This window comes from Panthera uncia, chromosome D1, assembly GCF_023721935.1.
Source record: "Panthera uncia isolate 11264 chromosome D1, Puncia_PCG_1.0, whole genome shotgun sequence".
NCBI lineage: Eukaryota > Metazoa > Chordata > Mammalia > Carnivora > Felidae > Panthera > Panthera uncia.
Window position 1 is genome coordinate 1429733 of NC_064808.1, and position 19000 is coordinate 1448732.

The 19000-nt window shown below is 66.1% G+C and overlaps 1 protein-coding gene across 1 annotated transcript in view; it reads right to left on the reverse strand.

The window, feature by feature from the left end:
• The window catches only part of OSBPL5 (oxysterol binding protein like 5), a 53230-nt gene continuing 34230 nt past the window's right edge, over nucleotides 1–19000 (reverse strand). Inside the window, exons 4-22 of the mRNA XM_049641446.1 lie at nucleotides 18800–18880; nucleotides 18441–18542; nucleotides 17165–17368; nucleotides 16350–16434; nucleotides 14309–14480; nucleotides 13786–13981; nucleotides 11848–12032; nucleotides 11139–11220; nucleotides 8771–8869; nucleotides 8348–8444; nucleotides 7331–7429; nucleotides 5638–5735; nucleotides 5125–5214; nucleotides 4901–5037; nucleotides 4271–4456; nucleotides 3898–4024; nucleotides 2643–2781; nucleotides 1987–2089; nucleotides 1–963 (exon numbers count right to left, since the gene is read on the reverse strand). Of these exons, the coding sequence (XP_049497403.1) occupies nucleotides 825–963; nucleotides 1987–2089; nucleotides 2643–2781; nucleotides 3898–4024; nucleotides 4271–4456; nucleotides 4901–5037; nucleotides 5125–5214; nucleotides 5638–5735; nucleotides 7331–7429; nucleotides 8348–8444; nucleotides 8771–8869; nucleotides 11139–11220; nucleotides 11848–12032; nucleotides 13786–13981; nucleotides 14309–14480; nucleotides 16350–16434; nucleotides 17165–17368; nucleotides 18441–18542; nucleotides 18800–18880 (2421 nt within the window). The 3' untranslated portion in view covers nucleotides 1–824. The remainder of the gene's footprint in view (nucleotides 964–1986; nucleotides 2090–2642; nucleotides 2782–3897; nucleotides 4025–4270; nucleotides 4457–4900; nucleotides 5038–5124; nucleotides 5215–5637; nucleotides 5736–7330; nucleotides 7430–8347; nucleotides 8445–8770; nucleotides 8870–11138; nucleotides 11221–11847; nucleotides 12033–13785; nucleotides 13982–14308; nucleotides 14481–16349; nucleotides 16435–17164; nucleotides 17369–18440; nucleotides 18543–18799; nucleotides 18881–19000) is intronic.

The following is a 19000-nucleotide window of genomic DNA, read 5'->3' on the forward strand; positions in this document are numbered from 1 at the left end:
TGCAGCCTGCCTAAAATACCGCGTTTATTAAAAAAGTGTAAAACAGGAAGACCGTGCAGCAGTCTGAGCAAAGTGGCGAACTTGGGCTTCCCCGACCCGGGGGATGCGGGGCCAGCGGAGCCGCCCCTGTGCACCACAGCCCACACGTGCACACCTGTGCACACCTGTGGTCAGGTGTGTCCGCCCCCCCTTGGCTCGCCCAGGCTGTGGGAGGTGGCGGGGGTTCCACTGGCGGGTGTGGTGGGGTCCCGTCCAAACAGCAAACAGAATGAAATCCAAACGCTGTCTCCAGAGTGGCTCCGGCCTGCCCGGGAGTCCACTGGAGGCCCCTCTGTGCGCCTCGGGCAGCGCGGGTCGGGGCTCAGGAAGGAAGGGACTGTGCGGCAGGACGAGGGAGGCCCCGGGTGGCTCCACACAAACTTCCCATTCACCCCTCCTGGGGAGTGACCGTGCAGAGCCTGGGCGGGCGCCCTGTCCCCCGCCTCCGTCACTCTCGCGGGGCGAGTGGGCGCCGGACGGGGAACGGGCAGGCCAGGTGAGCGGGGGCGGGGGGGGCACGAAAGCTGCATTTGGCGGTAGCGTTAAGGCCGGCCCTGGGTGGAGGGCCCCACGGGAAAGGTCAGCACCTCCCCTGGAGGAGCCCGGATGGCCCCCCAGGTCCTTCCTGCGGTCCTCCTGCCGCCACGGGCCCGTCCGGCCACAGTGGCCGCGCTTGTGGGTCTGTCTGCCTCCCCCGGGCTGGCTTAAAGTGCTAGGTGCCTGGGAGGGAGGGCTGGGGCCGGCCCAGTTCTGCGGGCGATGCCCACGTTGTCCCCAAGGGGCTCCTATTTGAGGACGTAGTTAATGAGCAGCTGACACGCCATGAACACGCAGAGCAGGAACCAGGAGCGCGGGCTCTGTAGGAGGCCTGGGGCCGGCACCTGCCTGGCCCTCGCCGTGGAGCTCAGCATGGCCGAGAGGTGCCTGCAAATGGGGTGGAGGCTGAGCCAGGGCCCAGACAGGGGGGCCTCCCCTCCCCTCAGCGGACGGCTGGTCAACACAGGGGTCCCAGGGCAGGGCGGAGGCGGCGGGCACACATTCCAGGGAGGGAGGGGTCACGGCTGGGGCAGCGGGGGCTCTTGTACCCCCTTTCCCATCCCGCTGTCGGCCTGAGCCGTCTCCCCCTCCCCCAAAGCCATACGTTGGAGCCTGACGCCCAGCACCTCAGAGGTGACTCTTTTTGGAGATGGATTTTTTTCAAAAGGTAATTAAGGTGACACGGGGTCACCGGGGTGGGCCCTGATCCCGCGTGACCGGGGTCCTTGTAAGAAGAGGGGATCGGGACACAGACACGCATGGAGGGACAGCCCCGTGAGGACACAGGGAGAGGACGGCCGGCCACACACAGGAGAGGGGCCTCGGGGGGACCCGGCCCCGCCCACGCCTGGACCTCGGGCTCCGGCCTCCAGGACGGCAGGGGGGACAGTGCATCCTGTGGTGCGAGCCCCGTCTATGCACGGCGTCACGGCCGCCCCAGGACAGTAACCCCCACCCGGGCCTCGGATTATCATCGTGTGCCTGGAAACTTCTGGCTATTCTCTGGCCACATGCCTCATAGCCAGCCTCCTGTGTGGGGCCAGGCGGCTGCTCCCACAGCTTCCTTTCTGCTTCCAGGCCGGCGCCATGCTCCCCTCCCCCCCCACCCCCCCCAAGGGCAGTGCCTTCTGACTCACACTGACTCAAGGCCCAGGCTCCTCCAAGCCTACACCCTATGTCAGGCATCCTGCTATTTATGTTTTTAGCACAGAGCTAGGGGGCCCCCCGAGCATCGCCAGCTCATCCTGTTCAGGGGGATCCCCTGCAGCCCCCACACCGCCCAGGGAGCCTTCGTCCTGTCCTCATGACACCAGACCCCCGGCCAATCTTCAGGGTTCTGGCACCGGAGCGACATTCCGGATTCCAGAGCCCCTGGCGCTCTCCAGGCGGGGACCCTGGGAGCGAGCCTACCTGTGCAGCTCCTGCTGGGCCTCCCGGATGGACAGCACGGCCTCGTGCAGCGCCTGCAGCCGCCGAGCCTCCTTCCCACACCGAGGGCACGGGCTCTCGCTGCCTGGGGTGGCCGGCCGCACGTCACGGGACCCAGGGGACAGGGGATGGAGGGGGAATCTAAGGTGAGCTGCGTGTCCCGGGAGCCAGCAAGGGGGCCCCAGGGCCACGCCACACCTCTCGGGTGAGGCTAACCCCTCGAGGATTAGAAGCACGGGCAGCGAGGGTCCCCCCCTCCCCCGGTCCCCCACCCCTGGCCAAGCTCAGCTGGTCTCTGACAAGCCCTGGGACACAGAAACGGCTGAGGCACAGCCCATCCTCCACAGAGGCAGGGACAAAGTCAGAGACACACAGGGGCAGAACCGGAGGGTCACAGGCGGACAGACACTGCCCAGCCCCGCCCCCCACGCTGCCCCTGCCAGCCATGGGAGGCGCCTCACCGCCACCACCCCACGCCCCCGAGTACAGGGTTGGGGACCGCTGCCCTCCACGCCCCTCGTCCGCCCCCGGGCTCAGGGAGGCGGGTGAGGGCCCCTGGGAGGAGGGTCGAGGCAGACCCTGTACCTGCCGGGGCAGCCGCTTCTCTGACCCCTCCCACCCAGCTCAGGAGGGCTCACCGGGGATGAAGTCACCGTCCTCCTCCTCTTCGTCAGAGAGCTCTGGGCAGGACTCGGGCGTGGAGCTGCTCTCCGTGACCTGGCTGTGGCCGGACGGCTGGTCGCTGGCCTTGCGGAGCCGCCGGTGTGGGCCGGGCCCCTAGAAAGAGGCAGACCCGCTGCCGCTGGGGGCCCGCCTGTGCCCACCACACCCCCCGCTGGCCTCGTGCTCCGGCTGAGCCCCAGGGGCCCTGCCGGGGATGTGCCGGCCCGCGGACACGGCGGCACGGTTATGCCGGGACGGCTCTAGAAGGAGCGGCCGTGGACAGTTCTGACCCGTGGGCCGCGGCCGCTGGTCCCGTCTCACTGTGTGAGCTGACAGCTAGGGATCCCCCGGCACCGGGGAGACACGTCCAGAGAGACCTCCAGGATTGGCTGACCCCCAATGCTTCCCCAGAGTACAGGGGCGGCCGAGGCGTGGCCGGCCGGAGGGGCTGCGGAGAGGGTGGTGGGGGGGCCCGGGGGGCATCCAGGTGGAGGCGGCTGGGGCTGCCCGTCCGAGTCAGGGCTGAGGGGCGACGGCAGGGGTGTCATGTGGACGGCGAGAGACGTGGCCCCTGCTTGCTGGGGAGACTGGGGCCACCCTGCCTGTCCTGCCTGTGTGGCTGCCGGCCTCCAGCTGCGAGCACGCTGGTCCAGCAGATGCCGTTCTGTTCGCACACAGACTCTGCGACGCGTGGGGTGGGTGGCACCCATGGAGGACACCGCAGGCTTCCCTCACGGGCTGCGCCCTGGGTTTCCCTCAGGAGACCTCTTGCTCGCCTCCTGGAGCCCCCCTGCCTCCTCTCCCCGCTCTCCCTCTGCACCTGTGCAACTGCCGGGGCCGCTCCTCCTCCTACCCGGCCGGGCCCCCAGGCTGCCCTGAGCCTCGGTTTCCTCATCGGCTGTCAGCCTCACAGAGGGCACCTCCGGGGGGCGGCGGGCCAGGAGCCAGCAGCCCCCCGCACGGCACCCTGTGCATCTGGCTGCCCGGTGAACCCAGCCTCCTGCAAACCCAGGCGTTTCGGGTGCCGTGCTGGGTGGGGCAGGGCAGGGGATGGGGGGCGCAGAGGAGGCCCTACTGGGAGGGGGCGAATGTGCGTGGGGGGGGGGGATACCGGAGGGGGAGCGGCGGGCAGGTAAGAGTGAGGGTGGGGGGCGGCCGCCACACCCACCGCCTGACGGTCCCCTCCCGCCGCTGAGGTCGACCCCGGGCGGGGACCCTGGGGGAGCTCACCTGGTGCCTGGGCCCCGGGCTGCCCAGGAAGGCGGTCCGGTGGGCCGTGGTCCCCCGCTGCACGGTGTGCAAGACCCCGTCTTGCTCAAACTGGCCGATGTCCTTCAGGGGATCCCAGGGGCTGCGGCTGGAGGGTCCGGAGGGTCTCCGTTGGCAGAGGCAGTGGCCCCTGGGGCGAGGGGACCCGTCCCGGCCCAGCCTCAGCCCCCCAGCTCAGCCCCCAGAGGGGGACTACTGCCTAGGCCTGTGTGCAGGGCCCACGGGAGGGCGGCCGCGGAGCCCCGGGAGGACCCTCCCGCCCCCATCCCTGCCCCTCCAGGGCAGCCGGGGCCCCGTGTGGAGCAGTGGCCCCAGGGCCCCCCCCGGCACTCACTCCTCGTGCAGGTAGCGCCACTCCTGGGTGGCGGGGTCCAGGCGGAACAGCTGCGGTTTCCAGGGCGTGAGGTTCTGCTGGCGCTCGCGAGCCCGCTGCCGCTGTGCCTCCTCCAGCGAAAACTTCTCCCGTGTGGCCTTGTGCTGGTCGCCCTCGCCGATGGCCCTGGTGACGTGCTGCCAGAGCCTGCGAGCAGGGCACTCGCTCTGAGCCGGGGGCCCTGGGCTGTCCCGCCCACTTGGCACCGGAGGGGAGGCTTAGAGCAACCTCCACTTGGTTGCCTCCGGGGACAGGCAGCTCACTCTCTCTCCTAGGGTGCTGTTTACTACGCACAATGAGATGGTTCTTTCCCACTCTGAGCTCACACCCCTCGCCCGCAAGGTCCTCCCTGTGGAGCTGCTGGTCACCTGCGGGCAGTGACGGGTCCCCAAGCCCTCCGTCCCTCCCCCCGGCAGCTGCCCCAGTGGGACATGTCATCTGTCATGAGAGGTCGGCTCTGGTCCACCCTCCCTGCCAGCGACATCCTGGGACAAGCTCAAAGCACCGTAGCCCTGCCGACCGGGAGGACAGCCGCCTGCCCAGCCACCGCGGGCTGGGGTCCCGGGTCCCGCGGCCGCCGGCAGGCCTCACCTCTCCGACTCCAGCTCGGTCTGCTCCTCGAATAGCACCGTGTGCCGCTTCAGCCTCCGCCCCCGGACCTCCCCACTCGGGTTCCAGAAGAGCTCGGTGCTTCCTCGGCCCTCCTCCTTGATAAACACTTCTCTGTCCTGCCCCAGACGGCCCGGGCAAGGTCAGAGGTGCTGGCCCCATGGCTGTGCCCATGCTCCGGGGGCCTGCCTGCGCCAGCCTCTTACCCAGTGTCCGGTGAGATGGGCCAGAACCTCCTCTCCGGATGTGATCTTCCCCGAGATCTGGTTGATGCTGGTGCTGCCCCCGAAGAAAGGCTGTGGGGACGCCCCGCGACAGTGCTGCTGAGGGGTCGGTGGCCTCCCCTGGACCCTTGTGCCCCTCCGCGGGCCGGGGGAGGAGGAGGCCCCTTCCTCATGAGGGTGCAGGCCCCCCGCCCCCGGGACGTGGGAGGCTAGGATGGGACCCAAAGCCGGGGGGCGGCCACGCTCACCCCAAGCCTCAGCTTCAGCTCGAGGATGCCCCCAGGGCGTGCGCCCCATGGAGGGGAAGGGGTCTGGGCCTGTGCCGGCCCCACCGTGCGGCCTGCGGGAAGCCCGTCCTCTCTCCTGGCCCTGGCTGTGCCACAGAGATGCCAAGGGCAGCTCCCTCCTCCCGTGGGCATCTGCTCCAGAAACCCCGGGGCGCCAGAGGGCTCCTCCCTGCCCTGAGGTGGCTGGGGGTGTGGCAGCCAGTGCTACCTTAAGCTTGAATTCCAGCTCAGCCTGCAAGTTGTTCTTCTCACACTCGATGGTCACTCTGCCGCCCAGCTCCATGGTCATGGTGCCATACAGGATTCCTGAAACACAGTCCCTGCTCGGTCCTGCCTCGTCGCCCCGACCCAGCCACGCTGACCCCGAGGAGGCCGGTGTCGGACCCCAGGACGGGGAGAAGGGGCAGGGTGGGGGAGAGGACAGGGGCCCCTGGGGGCAGAGTCTCTGGGATGGAGAGGAGTCGGTCAGGGGGAGCGTTACCCCGACCACACCTGGCTCCTCGGTGACCCTCTGCCCCCAGGGAACGGAGTCTCTACCCCCAGGGCTTTTGCTCCCAAGAGTTGCTCTGTCCAGGGAATGTCCTGCCCTTTGCTGGGTGCCTTCCTCCAGGAACCCCCCTTTCCAGGCTCCCAGGGCCCCCACGAGACGCTCATCACCGTCTATCATTTGCTCTGCAGTTTGGGCCCCGACGTGAGCTCCTACATCCTCCCCGCTCACGGCTGCGCCCGGGATTGGCCCGGCATATTCATTTAAAGTAACACACATATTTTTTAATTAACGTAGGAATGGATGAATCTCCCGTTTCTGGCCATACGGAAGACTTACTCTAACTAAAGACAAGAGCTGTGTTGTGTCGGTTGTAAAACACCTGGGCGTGTGGGATAACGTGGAAGAAAAAAAAAAGACGAGCCACTTGGAACAGAAAAGGGCTGGGAAACACCCAAATCCCACAGGCACACCTGCGTGCTGCCCAGGACGGCCCTGCACCAAGTGGGGCGGGGTGCTGCAGAGCGAGGGGGTGGGGGGGGGTGGTCCCCTCTCTGCTGGTGGGGACAGGGTCCCGAGACAGACACCAGCCTCCTCTGACTACACCTGTGGTTTCGACTTTGGAACCAGGTAAACATTGCATTTCCACAAGCACTTAAAATATGACATTTGCCAAAGGAAAACGAAACTAAAACCAAGTGGGAATTTTCCCTGGTAGTGGGATCCTGCAGGGGGATCAGTCCCCAGGACTTTACAGACCCCGGGGAGACAGGCCAAGATAAGACCAATCATCACAGTGAAAGCACAGAGTGCTTCCGGTCGTCACGCTATTGGGCTGGGTGGTCAGTGTTATTCTGACCGGTGTGCGTGGTGTGGGGGAGGAAAGGTGACCGTGGTGGTGTCACTTAGAAAGGGGCTTTGTGGCAAGAGGGAGAAAGACGTTCCAGATCCCCGGTCCCCAGGACTAAATACAAGTCCGACATCTAGGATCTGGATTGGAAATATGTAAACTCGTGATGTATTTTAATCTTAAAAAAAAAACAACCAAAAAAACCAAGATTAGCTACTGTTTAGTTACTGGAAAGTCCTAGAGACAATGACGAAGCACTCCTAAGAGGCAGGTCTGGCTTGCAGCTGTGATACCAAAACACCATTTCCTACTGGCAGGAAGCTTGGCTTCCTGCAGAAATGCCTGCCTCGTGGTCTATGCCAGGAAGCGTCACGCTCCCGTGGGGCCAACCGGGAAGGAAGCGGGGTGTTAGGGCCCAAAGACGTCTTCCGAGAGGAGTCCCACACCCAGCTAGGAAGTCACTGAAGAGTCGAGCGCACCCTCAACCGACCAGTGAGGACCAGAGCGTCTGCACCGAGGGAGCCGGCCTGGGCGCTGCTCCCCTGGGCAAAGGGAGCCCCTCACCTTTGCAGTGGGCGTAGGGCATGGTGAGGGTGTAATCCTCCGCACGGTTCAGGAACGTGAGCGTGGCCTTGCCGTCCAGCAGAGCCGACAGGGAGTTCCCTGCGGAGATGCGGCCGGGGGCACCGGTGAGTGGAGACGGACCCTCAGGACCCCGGGGGCCCGCCCCCTAAGTCACAGGGTCTGAGCTCCCTTCCAGCAGGTGGAAAGAGGCCCCTGTCCCTCCAGCTGTGTGACTGTGGGGCAGCCGGGCCTCTCACTAACCCTGTGGGTCACTTAACCTCTCTGTGACTCAGATTCTGGAAAAGGCCCACCCAGGATGCCACACGTTAACGTTGATTTCACTTACCGAAGGGGGGATTTTCAGGGCGTAGGCCGCAAACGTTTGCAAACTAGCCCAACCCCTACCTGGGTTTTTTTGTTTTTTTTTTTTTTAATGTTTATTTATTTATTTTGAGAGAGAGAGAGAGAGAGAGAGAGAGAGAGAGAGAGGGAGAGCCAGCACAGAGCCCAACGTGGGGCTCGAGCTCACGAACCGTGACATCATGACCCGAGCCCAAGTCGAGTCAGATGCTTCACTGACCAAGCCACCCAGGCGTCCCTACTCTGTTCGGATTTTGGGGAGACAGAAGCCACGAGCCACGTGGGGCCACAGAGCAAGTGCAGGGCAACTGAGGAGCTGCTCTTAAAACTTCATTTTGATCAATTTAAAGAGCCACACGTGGCTAGGGGTGCCGCACCGGACAGCCCAGCTCTAGACGGCACCTGTTGGCGCAGGTCCTTGCCCGTGACCCTCACAGCGTCCCCGCAGGACGTGCCCTCTCTGCGGCTGAGGGGCGGCTGGGCTCTGCACGGACCCTGCCTCTCTCCGGGTCCCGAGCTCTTCACCACCCACGTGGTCCCTGACCCGGAGACGTGGGGAGGGAGACAAAGCCGGCCACCCCGTGCGGTCTTGGGGACCTCCGCATCCAGGGGGCCCCGTCATCCCCCGGCTGGGACAGCCCAGGGGAGCCCCCTCACCGTAAAACCGGGACTTGGCTGTGATGTTGCCGCTGATGCAGAAGCCGTCCTTCCTGTTACTGACGTGGAAGGCGGACACGGGTGGGTGGTGGGACACCTGCGGGCAGAGGACAGAGGACAGTCCTCCCCGGGGAGGGCAGAGCCCGGCTTCCTGACGAGAAGCCCCCGTCCCCTGCCCCACCGCATGCCTCCTGGCCATTCCCGGCTCTCAGTCCCGCTGCCCAGGGAAGCGGTGCAGAGCGCCCGGGGGGTCAGGGTGGGCCGTCCCCTCCCGAGGAAGCACCTCTGCTGTCCCGGGGCCTGTCCCCGACTGCAGCTCCCGGGAGGATCCTGACGGCGGCCGGGGGGCCGCCAAGAACGTGCGCTGGGGTCGGAGTGCCCACCACGGGCCCGGCGTGCCGCCTGGGAGCGGCCGGGCCTTACCTGCTCCGCGATGTAGAAGGTGTGGCTGCTGGTGTGGGGGTGGAACCAGCGGCAGCGGAAGGTCTCCCCCAGGACGGGGTTGTACGGCTTCTTGATCCCCTGCGGGCAATGACCGAGAAGCGCACGTGAGGAACTGGGCCCAAGCGGGACGGGGTGTGGACGCAGGGACAACCTGGGGGGCTGCCCACTGCCCACCCCCATCCCTACAAGGGACGGCCTGCTTGGCCACCAGCACCTGGGGGCAGCGCCCCACTTCTGCTTTGGGGAGAACACGCTTTGCCCATGGTTTACGTTCCGGGGGGGCAGCCTATGAGGTGTCCTGTCCGGTTCCTGGCTCCGAGGGGGACCGGAGACCCTGAGCAGGTCACGCTTTCCCTGGACTTTGGGTGAAACCAGCGCACAGCCTGTTCGAAGCCCCCAGTGGCTTCTATTGACCCTTTCAGTAGGACCCCAAGCCCCCAGCCCTGCGCCCCACTCCCCAACTCTGCTCACCACCTTTCTGCTCCCGCAAACGGCCCAGGTTCGTCCCCGCTGCAGCAGGGAACAAGTTCCCGTTCAGGACAGCCCTCCTTCCGGGTCACGGACCCCCTCATCTGATCGGCGGCAGCTGGCCACCCCTTCACGCCATCCAGCAGACCTCTGTGCACACGCACATATGTGTGCCTGTATGTATGTGAGTGTGTGTGTGCACGAGTGAGAGTGCCTGTACGTGTGTGCCTGTGAGTGTGTGCATGTGTGCCTTATGTCTGTCCATGTGTGTGTGCACATGTGTGCCTTACGTGTGTGCCTGTGAGTATGTATGTGCGTGCACACATGTGCGTGTGGGTGCCTGTAAGTGTGTGTACATGTATGTGTGTGCACACGCACATGTGCGTGCCTTACATGTGTCCATGTGAGTGCGTGCACATGTGTGTGCGTGTGTGCCTGTACTTGTGCGTGTGTGTGTGTGTGCACGTGTGTGCATGTCAGTGTGTGCCTATATGTGTGTGCACGTGTGCGTGCCTGTGTGCATGTGCGTGCCTATACGTGAGTGCATGTGTGTGCATGTGTGCCTGTACTTGTGCATGTGACTGTGTGTGCACGTGCGTGCGTGTCAGTGTGTGCCTGTATGTGTGTACGTGTACGCGTGCATGTGAGCATGTGCACATGTGCGTGTGTGCACACACGTGTGTCTGTGTGTGCATAGGAATGTGTGCATGCACGCACATGTGTGCGTGTGTGCCTGTACTTGTGCGTGTGTGTGTGCACGTGTGTGCATGTCAGTGTGCGCCTATGCATGTGTGCGTGTGTGCCTGTATGTGTGTACATGTGCGTGTGCATGTGTGCTTGTATGTGTGCGTGCGTGCACATGTGCGTGTGGGTGCCTGTACTTGTGCATGTGAGTATGTGTGTGTGCACATGTGTGCGTGTCAGTGTGTGCCTGTATGTGTGTGCATGTGTGCATGTGGGTGCCTATATGTGTGTGTACATGTACGCGTGCATGTGAGCATGTGCACGTGTGCGTGTGTGCACGCACGTGTGTCTGTGTGTGCATAAGAATGTGTGCGCGCACACACGTGTGTGCCTGCACTTGTGCGTGTATGTGTGTGCACGTGTGTCAGGGTGTGCCTGTATGTGTGTATGTGCACATGTGCATGCCTGTGTGCACACGCGTGCCTATATGTGTGTGCGTGTGTGCCTGTATGTGTGTGCCTGTGCATGTGTGTGTGCACACATGCACTTCCCCCCGGAGACCGGGCTCCACGAGCGATAAATTGGCAGGTGCCCTCGGAGGACGCCTACCCCGCCTGTCTGAGCCTCCCGTCCGCTCCTCCCTCTCTGCCGAGCTGCCCGGATCTCGCCCGGAGCCGCCCCTGCGGCGCCCCATCCTGCCCCGGCCAGCCTCCCAGACGGACGCTCCTTCTCTGCCCCAGCAGCGCCCCACCCAGGGCCGCCACGTGGGCGCGCACCCCGTCCTGCCGAGGGCCCCGAGGCAGTTAAGAGACCTTGGATCTGCTATGTGACTCTGGGGCCGTCCCTCCCCTTCCCCGAGCCCCAGTTTCCCCTTGGGCGCAGTGGAGGAGCAGAACCAGAACCACACGGTCACGCCCATGTCCCTCGGAATCCCCCGAAGGGCCCAAGCAGGACCCTCCAGGTCTGAGAGACACAGCGGCCACACACAGCGGTGCTGGGAAAAGGGCTCTCGCCCCTGCACCTCAAGGAACCCCTGGGACCTGCTTTTCGTGATGCATCTTGGGAGTCATGGAAACCTTTCTGAGAACCCAGACTCGGGCTCTGATGAGCACAGGGCTGCTGGGGTTGCAGTGAGAGCAGGGGGCCCGCGGCCCCACACCTCCACTGGGCCCGCCCTCCCCGCCGGGGCCCTGACCTTGGGTTTCTTGTAGAAGCCTGACAGGTACCACCGCAGTACAAGCTTGATGCGGCTGTAGGCGTCCTCCTCCAGGGCGGCCCTGTGCCAGGACGGGAGAGGCCCCTCAGCCCAGGCCGGGATCCCCCAGGCCACCTTCTTGCCCTGTCCACCTTCCATCCGCTTGGCTGGACACGGGCCACCGGGCCCCTCCCGTCCCGCCCAGCCCCGAAGCAGGGGAGCTGCCCGCCCTCCAACAGGGAACCCAGTTCTCCACCTAACCCGAGAGTGCCGGGGTGACCGCAATGCTGGGGCGGACAGGGTGCTGCTGGCTCGAGGGCCGGCAGGGTGCCTCTGCTTCCAGGAAGCCCTCCCGGGTACTCCCGCCCTCGCCCAGCTCCCGAGCCTCTCTCTTTCCAGCCTCCGCAGCCTGCAGGGTTCGGCTTGAGGGCACCAACGCCCCGAGCTCGGGACACACAGAAGGTGCTCGGGGCTGGCCCCACGCTCACCTTTGACGGCTCCGGCCCTGACCTGACGGGCAGCCTGCCCCCCTCCTCCCTCTCGACCTGCTCCTCCTGGGGCCGGTCTTGGACACGGGGCCCGCTACGAGGCTGAGCTCAGCCGCGGACCCCGAGGCCCCTCCGGAAACATCCATGAAGGGGCCGGGGGCTGAGGGAGGCTGGGGTCTCCGGGTGCGCACGGGTGGGAGGGGCGCCCCCTGCTCGCTCACCTGGACAGCAGGTCGGCGTGGAAGTAGTAGTCCGAGAGCTTGTCCAGGAAGGAGCGGGGCTCTAACACGAAGGTGGGCAGCACCACGCGGGACAGGTCCATGCCCGGCCGCAGCTGCCTCAGCAGAAGCCACATCAGACTTTTGTTCTCCTCGGACACAGTCTCCACCTGGGAGGCCTGGCCCAGCTGCCGATGGTGGGGGGGGGGCGGGGAGGCTGCGGTCAGGCCCCCGGTCCGTGCCTCCCGGGGGAGCGGGGACGGGGGGCAGGACAGGGGCGGCCGGCTCTGGCCGGGGGACGTGCGCTTCCTCGGTCTGGCCCCCGGCAGCCCAGCCGGCCTGTCTCGCCCGGTCTGGCCCCTGCTCTCTCCGGCGACCCCAACCCAGAGGGGCACGTGCTGGCCCAGGCTGGCTGCTGTCTGCCTCCACTCCTTGCCAGCCTGGCCGACCTGGGCCCTCCCCTCGGTCTGGGCGACCCCGACTCTAGAGCCCGCCCACCCTGGCTGCTGAAACCCAGTGGTGGCGGGAGGCGCGGTGGGTACGGGGAGACCCCACCCCAGCCCATTCAATCTTCCCAGTGGCCCGGAGATATGGGTGCGGGGGGTGCTCTGGGCCTGCGCTTCCTTTAGAAATAAGGGTCCAGGGTCACACTGCCGGGTGGGGACCGCCCTGGCCCCCGCCTGTCCTTCCCAGTAACACACTCAAGGAGACAGAGCTGTGGGGGCTCAGGGCTTTGTCCCTCTGGGTCTGGGCAGCGGGGTCGGGTGGCTGCACCTCGCCGTCCACGCCAACCAGCAAACCCTGAGGCAGGCAGAGTCTCAGAGGGTCACGGAGGCGTGGCCAGCTCCGTGGGGCGCTCACAGGACGGGGCAGTACAGCCGGGACACGGGGGAGTCCCACAAACCCCGGGCGGAGGTCTAGCCCATCATCCCTCCCCGGGGACCCCACCGTCTTCAGCCTTTGACGCCTCAAGCCTGGGGCGGATCTGGACTCAGCTGGTGGGGGGGTCCCCTCAACTGCCTACCTCTCTGAGCCCCGATGAGGCCCTGAGCTGGATTTGGACCCAGGCGGCCCCTGCACCCCTTCTCCCCAGACTTACTCCTCGCAGTGGCCCCTGGGCACCACCACGGCACTGCGGTCGTCCCCACGTTACAGAGGGGACAGGCGACTTACCCGAGCTCACGTAGCTGAGCTCGCACAGCACAGGCGGGCCGTGAACTCAGGGCTGTGTGTGTCTGTGGCCCGAAGGCAGCCACCCCGAGGGAGGCGGGATCGGTATCTGTCTCCACCCCGCTGGGCCGCCTTACCCAAGCTGCTTTGCCTTTCTGTGCTAGCACACCTGTCCTGGGGCCCCTGCCAGGTCTCCCAGGTCCCTCTGTGGAGCCCAGCCTCGTCTGTGCTGGGCCTCTGAAGGGTCCCTCGGGCTGCCCGCTCTCGGCCCCAGGGCCCTCACGTGCATCTCCCCCAGTGTCGTGGCCCTGACCCTACCCCCAGCTGCCGGCCTCATAGGTGCCTCGCCATCCATCGGGCTGGGAGCTGCCCATCCTCCTCCCATGTGTCTTGAGCCCCGCCCCTTGGCCCTCCTCCAGGGCTGCCTGGGACCAAGGCCCTTGTCGGCCTCCTGACAGAGGCTCCTCCTTAGTGGCTCCGGGTTTCTACCCCCGGTTTCTTCCTTGGCTTTCTAAAGGCCTCGCTGGACCTCGGCGGGCCCCCACCTAACCCCCCCCCAGGGTTTTCCCAACACCCTCAGCAGAGTCCTCACGGCCCCCTGGCTCTCTCTGAGTCGTGGACACCATCCTGGTCTGGTCTGGTCCCCCAGCACTCCCACCCCGGGCACTACAATCTCCCGTCCAGGGGCCAGCCGGGCACCGAGGCCTCTGTCTTTTCCGGGGAGGCAGGGGACGGGGCGACACCGGCCGCCCAGGTGGGGCGGGCTCTCACCTCCCCAAACTCCTCGTGGACCTGCTCCACGTACGTGGTCCCCCGGGGCGCCAGGCCCTCCAGGGTCTCCGACTGGACACTCCCGCTCTCGTTCGTCTTTCCGCTGTGGTCCTGGGCCTCGTTGTCCGACTCCTCTGCGTTCTCCCTCTCCGACTTGTCTGAGAAAGCGTCGTTCTCCAGGGAGGAGCCATTCAGCCTGGAAGGGAGGGGCGTGCCGGGGGTCCCAGGTCAGGAGTGCGGCCCGGGCGCCCCCACCCAGGGCACGGCTCACTGCCGGCACTGCACCCACATCCTCGGGTCTAACCCAGTGTGCACGTGAAGAAACTGAGGCCCCCCGGGCCCAGTCGGGGTGAAGGAGGCTGCCTCCTGACCTCGGGGTCTGGTGGCCAGACCTCCATGGTGCCTGCCCCCCTCCCCACGTACAAGGAGACCCGCGTGTGAGTCCCGGTGACAGCCAGGGTCCTGGGGTCCCCAGCAGGCCGGAGACCCGGGCTCGACCCCTGCCCACCGCGCCCCTGCTCACGGGCACAGGTCTTGGTCGTGGATGGTGGCCGAGGGGGGCAGCCCGCAGAGCGAGGGGGGCGACGCATCCGGCGAGGACCCGGGCTCCCCGTCACGGCCCTGCTTGCACGAGCTGAGTCGCAGAAGGCTGGAACAGCGCAGAGCCAGCTCTAGGGCGTCCAGCCAGCAGCGGCCTGTGGGGGGGGGGGGTGGTGAGCCCACTGCGAGCCCGGGAAGGGCCCCTCCCCTGTGCCTCCCCCACCCCCCTGGAGAGCCTTCCCAGGTGTCCCCGCCACGCAGGTGCACGTGGGCGAGTGCGGGTGGCAGACGTGAACAAGGACGGGGCCTGGCGGCCAGCCCCCGCCCGACTGGGGGAGACAGGAGCCCGGGGGAAGGAAGACGCCCTTCGGGGGATGCTCCAGACCCTCCCTCAAGGTCACACCTGAGCAAGACCCAGGCACCTGCAGCTTCCACACACGGGGCCCTGCCTGACGACAGCCGCCTGCCCCAGGCCTGGGGGGCAGGGGTGCGCCTCAGGGGCCCCGGGGCTCCTGCTGGCCCGCGGCACAGGCCAGGACAGTGGGCGGCAGGCTGGGGAGGGGGCTGCTGAACGTGGCAGGCAGCCCAGGGCGTCCTGGAGGGAGGGTGGCCCTGAGGCAGAGCCGGCCCAACCCACCCGCCCCCCATCCCTGCTGCCTTCCTGGCGGAGGCTGCCAGTGGGTGAGACCAGCAGCGCTCGCGTGTCCCAGGCAGCGCTCACAGCTGTGGGGACGCCTGTCCGCCAAGGCGACCCCCGGTGTCCTGGTGGGATTACTAATAGCGGCCTTTCCACTCACGAGGGCGTCTATGACCGCACATCACGTGATCAAGCGTTACTCCGAGAAAAGCTTCAGGGGTTCGAGGCGTGGGATTAAGGACAGTGACGATACCTCCCTAGTCTGGGCCTTCAAAGTGCGGCCTCTCGGAGAGCGTGACTCTCGTTCCCTAACTTTGAAACCCACAGAATCCTTTGGGGGGCATCCCGGGCCTGGGACTGGGAGGCGAGGGTTTGCAGGGACGGTGGCCCCTGGTTCTCACAGGGGCACCCGGGGTCCTACGGGGTTTCGCTGCAGGCTTGATGGGAGCCCGAGCGCCCAGCCCTGGGGGCAGAGGTGGGGGTCACGGGAGCAGCCCCCGCAGGAAAGAGTGGGGACACCGAGGCCTGCTGAGCTCGGGGCTCGCCTCGTCGTTGCCACAAAGGACCAGACACCCCGAATGCTACGCATCCTTTGAGGCCCATTCCCGGGCCCCCTCCTCGTCCTCCAGAAAGCCCACCCTCATCCGCACGGGGGGCTGTGGACACCGTCCCTCCCTGCTCACGGCGCCCCCGCCCATCTGGGACCCAGCTCACGCTTTAGTCCCATCTGCCTTGTCTGACAGTGGGCTGCTCTCCTTCCCCTGAGACCACAGGCTCCAGGAACACGGGCGGTGCCTCCTGGGGTGTGGACGTGACAAAGTCCACCAGCCCCGCCCCCCCCCCCCCACCGCTCTGGGCCCCGAGGGCTTGAAAGAGGGGCAGCTGCATTTCCCCAGAGCCGCCACTGGAGGGCGCTCCAACAACGCGCGCCGCACTTGGGAGCCCGGGAAACTGGATGTGGCTCTCCAGACCTCAGGGCTTCCTTGGGGGCAGTGTGCCCGTGCCTCAGTTTCCTCGTATGTCAACGGAGGTGAAAACATCAGCAGGTGAGAACCTGCTGATTCGACGGGGCCTGGCATGTGCGTGGCGCTCAGCAGCTGCGATCTGGTTGCTTTAAATAAGGTCGCTGGGTGGTCGTTACAACTGGGTAGCCGGGCAGTATTCATGGTTTGGCCTGGGGAAACTGAGGCTCCGAGAGGTAACTAGTGGATGGCAGGCCTGCCTGGCCCAAGCCCAGGCTTGTCCCGTGACATCTGCCTGCGTCCTGCTTGGGCGGCAGCGGGAGGGTCTGGACAGGGGCCGCGGGCACCTGGTCTGCGATGCCCCCGGGGCGCCCACTCCAGGCGGGGCCCCACCAGGGAGACCCACAGGGCAGCGGGGGACTCACCGTCAGACTCTGAGGCGGCCCTGAAGATCAGGTAGCTGCTGGGGAGGGGCTGTGTGATGGAGCCCACACTCTCGCCTTTGGGGCCCTGGAGAGACAGAGAGCCGGCGTCAGCCGAGGGGACACGCAGGCACGGGCGGAGATGCGGGTCACGAGGGGTCACGCAGACGCACACTGAGACACACGCGGCCTCAGGACCCCCAGGTGGGGCCAGACCCCCGGCCACGCAGACGCAGCAGGCAGCGAGAGGAGAACGAGCCCGCGGCTGCGTCCTGGGCTCTCCTCCGGCTCTGGAGTTCCCTCCGTCTCCGGGTGGCCGTAATCGGCACGTGCACGCGCGGGGTGCCCGTTCAGCGAAACGATGAGTAACTTTTTACAGCAGAAGTATACCCCCTGCAATCTCTGGGACATACCTACACTAAAAAAACCATTTGGGTGTTCGTCTGAAATCCTGCCGTAACCTGGACATTCTGGATTTTGTCTGGCAACCTGACGGGCAGCCTCCCTGTTAGGAAGGTGCAGCAGGGAGGGCTGGGCTACGAGCGGCTCACACGGCCGGATTCCTCAGCCTCTGTGCGTCGCGTCGCGTCACCAGGCTGGGGGCCCCGCCGTGTGCTCCGCCCGGGCCGCATCTGGTCCCCGGCCACCGAGAGACCTCACCCACGGCCGGGTGGGGGCCGGGTGGCGATGGGCCCACAGAGCAGTTGCGATTAGGCTCCTGGCCACCCCTCGGCGCCCGTCTCTTACTCGGCCCGCCCGCGGGGCCTCGCTCCTCCTGGGGCCCGACCCCCCTGAGCCCCGGGGCCCCCCGGAGGTACCTTCACGGCCCAGACGGACTGGTCCAGCGGGTGGAAGAGCTTGAAGCAGAAGCCGTCTTTCTTGGAGGGCCGCTCGATGAGCTCGCAGCAGTGCAACAGGACGGTGCCCACCCACTGGCCCACCTTGGGCGTCTTGTAGATGAGCAGCACGCCAGGCTTCAGCACGCACCACAGTTTGGTCCAGCTCTTCAGCGTCCCGCGGATCTGCGGGGAGGGGCACGGCTGTGGGGGGGGTTGGGGGGGGGAGGCCGGCGCCCCGGGGGCACCCGGACAGCTTGGGGGCGGAGCTGGGCGGTGGGCAAGGTCCTCGGGCTTTGACAAGGAGCTCGGAAATTACAGTGAATCCAGAGAAATGAGGCACTGCAGCCAGGAGCAGGTGCCCGGGTGAGGTTCAAGGCCAGATCGGAGCCCCTCCCCCCGCCCCGGAGGACCCAGCAGCCGGTGGACTATTGTGATTGTCAGCTTTGTAAATTTTGGAGTTGGTCAGTTCTTTTCTCGCTCCAGAGAAGAATTTCACTGTAGCGCCTGATTTTTTATTTTGTGGGGGGCCAAAAGGAGCCCATGCCGGCCCAAGTCCTAGGCAGGTGACCAGGTGCTGGTACACCTGTCTCGGGGGTCCTTGGTGGCAACCCCGGGGTTCAGCAGCTTTCCCGCCACCTTAGGGGGGGCAGAGAGAAGTCCCAGGAGCTGAGGGAACCACCATCACCCCCGTCGAAACACAGACTCTAAGCCCAATCCATGAGGCTGTGATACGGCCTCCCCGCCCCCACACCCCGGCACGGGGCTTCGTGGCATCCTGGGACCCCCATCCACAGGCCAGGAGCCCCCCCCCCCACCTCAACTGGACACAGGGTCTCTGCAGATTTCAGCGGGTGAACATGAGGCCACATTGGAGCCGGGTGAGCTCTGATTTAATGACGTTTGGACACAGACACACGGACACAGGAGGGGCCACGTGAAGGCAGAGGCAGAGGCTGGAATCAGCAAGCCACAGCCCAGGGCTGCCTGGAGCCCCCCAGAAGCTGGGGAGCGGGAAGGATGCCCCACTAGGGGGCGGGGCGGCCCTGTCCACACCAGATTTAGGGGCCAGCCCCCGGAACTGGGGGAGAACGCATTCCTGTCTTTAAGCCCCAGCCTGTGGTCCTTTGCTGGGGCCTCCACGGGACACTGGCACAGACTCACAGTAACAAACACGCCCAACTGCCTCCTGGGTGACTCTGCAACGTCCCCTGGGAAGGCCTGAGACTGGGACAACGTGCCCGCCCGTCTGGCCTACCTTCAGGCTGTCGGCCATGATGACCACGCTGGGGTCCGTCAGGGCGCTGAACAGCTGCTTCGTGGCGCGTTTCTTCTCCTGCCGGTAGTTCTCCTTCTGCGCCTGGGCCCAGGGAACCCAGCGGGCGGGTCAAGGGAGAAGGCCCTGAGCTGGCCCCCGCCCCCGCTCCTCCTGCCAGCCTGCCAGCCCACCGGGGCTCCCACCGTCCAGTCTGGGGCGGGGGGGAGAAGTGGGGGTGGGGAGGTGGCCAGAGCACAGCCCGCCCCCTCCCTCTGGCAGGCCGGGCCGTGGTGACCTCACTGGCCCACCCATCTGACAAATGACACACTTGTGTCCCCACTTCCTGGGCCCGTGCCCACCTTGAGAGCTTCCTTCTTGGTGACCTTGGCTGTTGGGGACACACATTCCTTGTCGGACCCATTGTATAGCCTGTATTCTACCTGCAAAAGAGATTCAAGTTGGGGGGAGGAGGGGCATCAGCGTGCATTCTGGGGCTGCAGAGGGCTGGGGGGTGGCCAGGTGCATTCTGGGGCTGCAGAGGGCTGGGGGGCGCCCAGGTG